The following is a 9,601-nucleotide window of genomic DNA, read 5'->3' as shown; positions in this document are numbered from 1 at the left end:
GGCTGGTTTAGGGTCCTCACGAGCCCACGTTCAGCCCTCAAGTGTCTGCATAGTGCGTTGGCTATCAAAGATCCGCAGGGGCCCGCATCCCGCTGGGGTTCCTGGCTTTTCAGCTCCACGCCATGCTCGGGGCTGCTTGAACATCTCATTCAAGCTTGGCTCCTGGGTCAAGTAGCGACATACGGTAGGCGGCATTCTGAAGCCAACGTCGAAAATCACGAAGAAATTACTTCAGTCATGTTTCAGAATTCAGGTCAATTGAAGGTTGAACTCTTTGCACGAGGAGCTGATCGACGCATCCCGAAAACAAATGCTCAGAGGGCAGGGTAATGACGGTGTCCCAGACTCCCGTGCCATCAAGCTCCTCCAGGACGACTCCCAGAGCCGCAACACCAGTCTCCGATCTCGAACCTGTTCGGGGGCCAGTACAAGTCCACGCTGCGCTGCGTCAGCGGCGGGAACCAGTCGGCGAAGTTCGAGGCATTTTCACACCTCTCCGTGCCGATGCCTGCCAGGGCCAGTCAGTGCTCGCTCCACGAGTGCATCCAGCTTTTTGTGGAGGGCGACACAATCAGCGGCTGGACTTGCCCGGGGTGTCAAAGCAGTGACGGGGCCACCAAGCTGCTTGACATCTGGCGTCTTCCACCAGTTCTGATCATCCACATACAGCGCTTCTTCAGCGACGACAGCGCGTGGAAGAAGAATCAGTCCAGTGTCCTGTGTCCGCTAAAAACCTGGACATGTCACCGCACTTGGCTACCAAGGATGCGCACCAACAGCACCACAGGTATCAACTGTACGGTGTGGTGAACCATTTTGGTTCCATGGACAGTGGCCACTACACAGCCTTCTGCCACGCACCCACCACGGACAGATGGCACAAGTACGACGACCATCAGGTGCACGAACTGAGCGGGGGGAGCGTGCGAAGCTCGGCAGGATACTTGTTGTAGAAAACCGAGCCACCTCTCACACGCTGTATTCCTTACGTCATCGTGTCGCGGCGCCAACTGCCGCCGCGCGCCCGAGCCCGGCCGGCGCGGCGGTCCACAGTGCACACACAGCTGTGCGCCATAAAACTAGCGCCGCAGGCGCAGGAAATGCGGCCCGCCGGTCCCACGGCCTCGGCGCGCCCACACAAACACGGTCATAAGCACACACGCACAATACACACACAAGGCACGCTACGTTCTACTAATTCATAACACAATTCTATTACACTCCCCCCTGATTTATAAATCACCATACTGCGTCAGTGTAGCGGGACGCCGCTCCCGCGTGCTCCTGCGAGCAGCTGCCGACTCCTCGCCATCGTGCGAGGCCCCCTCCGACTCGCCTCGAGCCGCAGCGTCGGGAGTGACACGCTGCTCATAAAAGATAATTGGGGCGCCCTCGTCGTCACTCTCATTGATCGGCGGACTCCTGACCTCGGCCGGCTGTGGGAGAACGGCCAGCCTCAGGTCCCGCACATGGCGCGGCACTCCATCCGCCTCAACACACTGTTCAGACACAATACGGCTCACCGTCCCAAGTGAACTGGCCACGTCACAGCGGCGGCTCGGGTCCCTGACCCAAACCTTGTCCCCGACCGTAAAGCGGCTGATATCGGCATCAGCTGGCGTGTCTACATCTGGGACTTTCACTCGGTAATTAAACAGCGTTTCCATGGGGCTGGAGCTCTGATCCTCCGCGCGTGGCATCACGTTATAGCGATACACCGCCTCCACCACTGAACACTTCTTTCTGGCCGCTAACGTTTTGATGGAGCGGTGGTTGCGCTCCGAGATGCCGTTACCGGACGGGACATGAGCTGCTCGGTATCGAACGGAGACTCCCCACCGACTGACGAACTCATTGAACACGGCACTTCGAAACGATGGATAGTTATCCGTCAGCAGCTCAGTGGGAGCGCCTCGCTCCAGGAAGATAGACTCGAGCTGCGCGATGACACTCTCAGCGTCCTGTCGCTTTAGGCGCCTCCAGATCGCGTAGCGAGACGGCCCACAATCCACTAGGGTCAGGTAGAGTTGATTGTCGGCGTGGCAGACGTCCATGCTCACTCTTTCCCAGCACTCGTTCACCCCTAGCGTGCCGCGCACCCAGCGCTGCGGCGCAGGGTCGACCGATTGGCACGCCTGACACTGGCGGATCACGGCACGCACCTGAGCTCTGGTGACGTCAGAGCTCTGCCTCCTGCATAGTCTCAGGGTTCGTGTGATGCCAGGATGGCCGCTGGTGTGGTGAATCCGTGCGATGTCGGGCTCTGTGACGACGGCACCGCACACCATCGACGCGCCCTGCGGGGTCAGCCACTTTTTTGGCACTCTCGTGAGCGCGTCGGCCCGGTTCTCAGCCGATGGGACGAATTTCACGCAGAGTTGCATGGCATATTCTTCACCCAGCTTCTTCACTGTCTCAAGACGTCTCCGAATTAGCATCTCGCTCGCTGCCTTGGTTTTTACACGGGCTCTGCCAGACAGGACGTCGGACAGCCAGTGATAGACGGTTCGCGAGTCGGTCATGATCGTCACATTCTTCAAATTCCAGGACAGTGCCAGATTGAGCCCTCGAATCACAGCATCTAGCTCTGCGAGATTGATGTGGGTGTCCGAGCTCTTCCGCAGCCAGCAGGCGTCTTCAACGACGCAGTCGTTGATCTCCAGCACGGCCCCGATGGCGAGGGAGCTGGCATCGACCCACACCACACCTCCGCCGTCTCCAGAGACATCCCACCGGCCCCGCGCGGGGTCAGATGTGTTCACACGCTCCACCATCTCAATGACCATTGCACAGAGCTCCGGGTCAGTGACCTCGTCATCCCATCCACTGGACACAGCGGTGACACGCCTCTTCAGATATGACGCGGCCACGCGGAGCCAGCCGGCCACAGGAACAAGACTGGTGAGTCGTCCGCACAGAGAGAAGACTGCCCGTCTCGTCAGTTTAGGGGGCGGGCTGATGTCGGTTCTGTCACGCCTCCAGAACAGCCCGTCTCGCTCCCCCCAGACCCTTAGGCCAAGCACACGGGCACCATCGATCACACTTTCTGGCGCTTTGCAGTCCAAGCCATGGTTCTCGAGATGGGCCTTCACTTCAGCTGCGGTGGCGACCTCCTCATTCACAAATATGTCATCGACGTAGGAGGATGTCGCGCTGTCTATTCTCTGGTCCAGCCCGAGAGCCATGCTGAGCACTTTTTTCATCACCAGCGGCGCACAGCCGATTCCAAACCCTAGTCTCGTCAGACACCACCTTTTGCCCTGAAACACAACAGTCTGGTAGGGCCACAGAGACTCGCTCACATGCACCTGCAGGTAGGCGTCTTTGAGATCCAGAAGCGACACGTTCCGTCCGAACCGGCGCCACTCGCGAATTTTCTCGCTACACACGTCTGCGGCAGCCGTATGCGAGTCCAAATACTCATTCAGCTCTCTGAAGTCCATGACCGGGCGCACTTTGTCTTTGTTCGGCTGAATCACCGCCATCAGCGGTATTGTGCCCTTTGCCTGTCCGTGGACACGCTCGTCATAGGGAACAAGCCATCCGTTTGTCATCCACTTTGTGAGCTGTCGCTCATACTCCTGCCTGGCCTCTGATGGTATTGAGTACTCCTCCGCTTTGTTGAACAACTGTCCTGGCTCATCCCCACACCATTTCAATTGCACAGACCACTTTTTCTGGCTCTCATCGTAGCTCACAATAAAGTCCTTCTCCTCCTCGCGCCATATACCCGCCGCCGCCTCCGGCGCCGCCATTGCCCGCGTCTCGGTCACTGTCAGGGCCCCAATTGCCGCTGACCCAGATTCCGCCGCCTCGGTGGGTGCAGTCGACTCGGCCAGTGCCGCCGTCTCAGCTGCCACGGGCGCCGCCTCAGGCACCCGTCTCTCAGCCACCGCCGCCGTCCCAGCTGCCGCCGGCGCCGTATCGGGCGCCCGTCTCTCGGCCACCGCCGCCGTCCCTGCTGCCGCCGCGCCGGCGCCATCTCGGGCGCCCGTCTCTCGGCCACCGCCGCCGCCCCTGCTGCCGCCGGCGCCGTCTCGGGCACCCGTCTCTCGGCCACCGCCGCCACCCCGGTCGTTTCAGCTCCGAACCTCACATGGTTCTCCGCACTCACCGTCACGCCACCCAGTGCACTCACGCCGTTCATCCCCAGGATAAACTCAAAGCCCAGCGGCTTCCGTGACACCACAAGCACGCGCACTGATACCGATTCGCCAGATTGCGATCGCACCTCCACGACACCCGTTCCCTCGCACCAGTATCGGTCACCGCTCACCGTCATCACGCTCACTGCGTCTCGATTCCAATTTCGACACACCGACACGTGCGCTACACACAAGCTGCATCCTGTGTCCAGCAGGGCGTCACAGGTGGCGCCGTCCACCGATACTCGCACAACGGGCAGCGCCCCGCTCACTGGAGACCGGGAGAGGAGGCTGGCGCCGAGCCCTCCTCTCCGCCGTCGTTTTCCGGACAGGACGAGGCGATATGACCGGGCCGGTTGCAGCGGAAGCAGCGCACACTGCGCCGACCGCCGCGGGCCCCGCCGCGCTCCCGCTGACCGCGAGCAGCGAGACAATCCCGCGACAGGTGGTTGGGCTGTCCGCATGAGTGACAGGTCACGCGGGGTGGCGCCGCCGACGTCCGCGCTGCTGCTCCCGTCGCTCCTGCCATGGCAGTCTCTTCTTCATCGGCGAGCACAGCTCGGGCCCGGCTGATTAGCTCGCTCAGCGTCATGCTTTCGACGCGGCTTCCTGCACGAAGCACACGGCGGGTGGTCTCCGGCAGTTTTGCCACGAACGCGCAGGCTAGGCCGCCGTCTGACATACCGCCAAACAGGCCGGACAGGCGACGCAGCTCTGCAACGAAGACATCCACCGGCTCACCTCGACGGAGCTTCATCTTCTCAAACCGGTCATAGGCGTCAAACTTATCCTCTGCGAAAGCCGAAATCAGGCCATTTTTGATGGTCTCGTAGCCAGCCTTGTCCTGCTCGTCCAGCTGCTGATAGACAGCGAACGCCCCGCCAGTTAGGCGGAGGGGAACGACGACGTGCAGCGCGTCGATGCCACGTAGACGGCACACCAGCTCCACCTTCTCCAGCCACTCTGTGACAGGCTGAGTCGCTCCGTCGAACTCAGGTATGAGTCGGAGATCGGCTGCAGCGTCTGCCGTACTCGCCGGCTTCACTCCACTCTCAGGCGCACTTTTCTCGTCCTTCATGGCTCTTACTCTCTGTCTCTCACACAAAGCCGAAATAGCTTGTAGAAAACCGAGCCACCTCTCACACGCTGTATTCCTTACGTCATCGTGTCGCGGCGCCAACTGCCGCCGCGCGCCCGAGCCCGGCCGGCGCGGCGGTCCACAGTGCACACACAGCTGTGCGCCATAAAACTAGCGCCGCAGGCGCAGGAAATGCGGCCCGCCGGTCCCACGGCCTCGGCGCGCCCACACAAACACGGTCATAAGCACACACGCACAATACACACACAAGGCACGCTACGTTCTACTAATTCATAACACAATTCTATTACACTTGTTTTACTCGGCCATCTACCAGCGGCTATAGGCTCTGCCACTTCCGCCCGTAACCGAGCGAACGTTTAGTTCGTCCTCCATTCTTGAGGGCACTGTGAGTTTGTAACGTGACTGCAATGACTGTGTTACGAAAATATATTTATCAGCATGAAGCTGAAAAAATGAAAGTTCATGTCACCAGAGCCCATGAAAAGTTAACTTTCGTCTATTTCGACCCTCCCCCTCCCCACCATGGCGAAGTTTGCCCTCGAGGATCTCAGGGCGAATATAGGACCCACGGGGGCCACGTGGGCCTCCGAAGCCTGCGTCATGTCTGGGGTCTTCAGAGGTCAACGACATGGAGCTCTTACGGGAATGGCGCGAAAACAGCGTGGATCCTCAGTGACCAGCATGGCTCCTACCGGTCTGTCAGGAGCCAGTAGAGGTCATCAGAAGTAGTTTCGACAATTACTTTTGATGGAGACACGCTAGAGTGATAGAAGATCCTGAATGCATTCAGCTCAACAATACTCCTCGACTTTTGTGTACTCCATACAAGAATGAGCGCCCACTGTTTGTACTAAGTAACTAAGTCCTCGACTTTTGGGCAGCATGACCTCTTTCTGGCAGAGCATGAGCTTGACCTAAGGTCACATTATTGACCATTCAGCGTGTCTCGGCAAGAGAAACATAATGATAGTAAAAACAAAAACTTCCGAAGGCATCACTGACGGAGGAGCGGGAGCAGGCGTGTTAATCGAGAGGCCGGACGGCGAGGTGACGGAGCTCCGCATCGCCGCCGGCCGCCTCTGCTCCAGTTACAGAGCGGAGATGATCGCGCTCCAAGCAGCTGCCGACTACCCAACAGACGACCCCGCACACGAGGAGGACCCCATCATCTTCTGCGCCGACTCCATGGCGGCACTCGCGCGCCTCCGTGAGGGACCGGTGGCGCATTCGCCTTCGACGTGCATCAGAGCCGTGCCGGTCACGTGGGCAGAGGCCGTCAACTATCCGCACCGGGTGCCAGGACAAGATGTGTACGGCAGCGTGTGCAGGCCTCTGCCGAGAGGAGCCGGTGTCGCCAAAGGCTCCTGTTTGCGACTTCCGGTCCCATGTTTGTGTCATACGTCTGATCCAGCCCCGACTCTGAACCTCGTGGATCGTGTCCGCCCGCGACGGCGGCTGGCCGACAACTGGCGTCCGCAGCCGACCGGCACACAGTTATCGGGGTTACATGAGCACAGTAAATACGTATTTAGCCGCTAATTCGAATTAGGAACGCATCACCGACTCATGTAGCCACCTGCTAGTACGCATCGGCGATCCGATCCGCGGTTACATGAGCAAAGCAATTAGCAAATACGTATCACGATCGGATTCACCGCTAATGCGAATCAGGAACGTACTACCGACTCATGTATCCACCTGCTAATACGAATCGGCGGTCCGAACAAAATCCGCTGAGAAACAGGCTTAGGAGCGAATAGGGCCAAGATACGTATTACAGGAACTATTACTTCCCAAAAAGAAGCCTTAAAATGAAAAATACAAGGTATTTTGACATTTGTTGCTTTTGAAATCAAAAGTTAAAAAATATTTAGGTATTTTGTCAAGTTTTCAAAATAAATGCGGCCCTGGTGGCGCAGTTGGTAAGGCGTCAGCCCGCGGTGCGGGAGGTTCCGGGTTCGATCCCCGGTGCCGCCCGTTCCGCGGGCGTCGTCCCCAGCTGTGTCACCAGGAGTGGGGTGGGCTCCCACATTAGCCGTAGCCCAGGGGGGAGGGGTACCTTCCTGTAAATGGGCATATCGGCCCGTTGGAAGGCTGACGAATAAAAAAAAAATATGATGAAAACAAAAAAAGAAAATACCTAAGAACTTTCAGTGGAAACATTTTTCTGACAGCACTACAGACGAATCGAGAGAGGCAAGTGAGCAATAAGTCAAAACAATACAACTTTATTTTCAACTTTTTTCTCTAGTTAACTTAGAATGTTATGAGCAGATGAAATGCAAAAAAGACATGAACATATTAAATTATCAATTCAGTCACCTCTATTGCTACGGAAATGCGCCACATTTGTATGCTATTCCGTTTGTAATGCGCATCGGGCCGAGAGCCAATCTAGATCCGTTTGACGTCACTAAAACGAATTTGATCATGTAGTCGGTGCCGTGAATAAGTTCTAGGGGAGCTGATGCGAATTAGCGTAGTACGTATTTGGAACGGATCGCTCATGTAGCCGAGGTGCACGACTCGGACCGGAACTGGACGTATTTCACAAGAACTATTCTTTGCTGAATGGAAGCGTCAAAATGCAAAATAATAAGCATTTTTTATTGAATGCTTTGTAGAAAATAGCAAAAAAAAAATTGTTGATATTTTGGTTTAGTCTTTGAAGGTGAATTTGGTTAATAGCAAAAATAAAATGAATGAAATATTTTGATGGATAAATTTATTCTGACCACCCTGCTGTCGCTGCATGGCTAATCAGTGCTCAGTGATTTAAAACACGAAAACTTTGTTTTCAATTTTTGATTTCATGTTTACTTTTAATGTTTTTGAGCATATCAAATGATGTTATATCGTTCAATAATTAAAATTTAGTTCGGTCGTCCCGGTAAATGCCGCAACTGCGCCATGACTGTACGCTAATCCTACTCCGTTTGTGATGCGAATTATCGGCCGTCGAGGAGTCAGCCCGGGTGAGCCAAACAAGATCCGTTTGACGTAGATAAAACGAATTAGTCTCATGTAACCGGTGCCGTAGATACGTTTCTGGGGAGCTGATGCGCATTAGCGTAGTCTAGTGCGTATTTGGAACGGATCGCTCATGTAACCCCGGTAAGTGAGCGGGCCACGCGCCACCAGCGGAACAGCGCGGATCGGTGGCGCAGTGGCGGCGCCAGGCACACGGAACAACGGGGCAGCGCCTCCAGCCGATCCATCGGGAAACAGTGATACTTGGGAGCATTTTTGCTCAATGTGCCGTTCAAAGTTGTTTAATTTTTAAAGTCAGCAAGCAATCAACATGATCAGTTAAACGCCGTCGATAGGGAGGACCTATAAAGCGATAGCTATGCCAGGTCTACTCCTCTATCAAGTAGCCGTCACTAGAAACTGTAGCTGCGATAGTGACAACAGGTGTCGCTTATTCAGCAGCACAAAATGTGATCAGGTTTTTTATGGATGAACGCTTTAAAAATAAGTTTTCATTGTCGCAGGTAGCACAATGGTGAGAGTCAATACAAAGCATAATTGAAAACAGGTCTAAACAGCAAATGTATTTTCAGAATCACATGTTATGTGCGATGAAAACTCGTAACTGACAACACAGTCCACTCAAAACATGCATATAGCTGCAAAAATCAGCGGCGAAACCAAGACCTTACTTCTACAGGATCATTTCTACAGGTCTTATCGCGATCATTCACTCGAATTTTCGCGTGTCTCAAACCACGATGAGGAGTTGGGGTGAACTCTCTTGAGCGGGAAGCGGATCATAAGTTGCCCTATTGGACGACTTTTGATCATTGAAGACCGCTCCGTCGCTTGCCTTGGTAAGTGGCGGGGGAGAGTTCACGTTCTGAGTGGTTTGACTTATAATTATTTGAATGATGCGAGGATGAAAGCCCTGAACTTACGTATTCACGATGTACGCTTTTAGATTGGGTAGATGACAAAAGAGGAAATATATTTAAGCCATCTGAACATTTGACCATTGACCCGAACCTAAGTGTCTTTCGATGAATACCTTCGATATTTTGTGGCAGACTGGCGGCCTTATGTCGGGAAAACCAAGTTTGAGTTGTTCTGGCCTGCCGGCAGATTCAGGTCAGGACGCTTTGGAACTTGATTGATGCTTCTCGTGAAATTAAGCAACGTTTTCTGAGCTCATTGGTATCTTGCCGTCTCGCTACCTCATTTTTTCTTTCTCCAGGAAGACGCCAGAAGGATACTGAGTGAGCGCGCAGAGACAAGACTCAGCTGCTCCCGAGTCCCGAGCGACACATTGAGGAGCAGAGGTCCGCCGGAAACATGCACCATGGCCCCAGCGCGGATCCCGATAGGCCGCGGAGCGGCG

The 9,601-nt window shown here is 55.3% G+C and overlaps 1 protein-coding gene and 1 non-coding gene across 2 annotated transcripts; one reads left to right on the top strand and one right to left on the bottom strand.

The window, feature by feature from the left end:
• Nucleotides 1–356: 356 nt before the first annotated feature.
• On the bottom strand, nucleotides 357–3,755 carry LOC122365419. The gene is made up of 4 exons (XM_043336634.1): nucleotides 3,699–3,755; nucleotides 3,303–3,506; nucleotides 2,006–2,849; nucleotides 357–508 (listed from the first exon to the last, which is right to left on the bottom strand). Exons 1-4 carry the CDS (start codon nucleotides 3,753–3,755, stop codon nucleotides 357–359), a joined length of 1,257 nt encoding a protein of 418 aa, XP_043192569.1.
• A 5,144-nt stretch (nucleotides 3,756–8,899) lies between these two features.
• LOC122365431 lies at nucleotides 8,900–9,112 on the top strand. The gene has a single exon (XR_006253741.1). It is a non-coding gene; the product is annotated as a small nucleolar RNA U3 (small nucleolar RNA).
• Nucleotides 9,113–9,601: the final 489 nt, after the last annotated feature.

The sequence above is a fragment of the Amphibalanus amphitrite genome, unplaced genomic scaffold (assembly GCF_019059575.1).
Source record: "Amphibalanus amphitrite isolate SeventyFive unplaced genomic scaffold, NRLGWU_Aamphi_draft 000739F_arrow, whole genome shotgun sequence".
Classification (NCBI taxonomy): Eukaryota; Metazoa; Arthropoda; class Thecostraca; order Balanomorpha; family Balanidae; genus Amphibalanus; species Amphibalanus amphitrite.
The sequence above is the reverse complement of the archived record's forward strand: the minus strand, read 5'-3'. Positions and strand labels throughout refer to the sequence as shown.

Bases quoted from the DNA above. Each gene is read 5' to 3' on its own strand.
- LOC122365419 (XM_043336634.1), bottom strand. From the start codon at position 3,755: ATGGCGGCGCCGGAGGCGGCGGCGGGTATATGGCGCGAGGAGGAGAAG. The intron at 3,507-3,698 runs GTGAGCTACGAT...GTCCACGGACAG, and splicing joins AGGAGGAGAAGGACTTTATT to GCAAAGGGCACAATACCGCT. The intron at 2,850-3,302 runs GTGAGCGAGTCT...TCATATCTGAAG, and splicing joins ACGCCTACCTGCAGGTGCAT to AGGCGTGTCACCGCTGTGTC.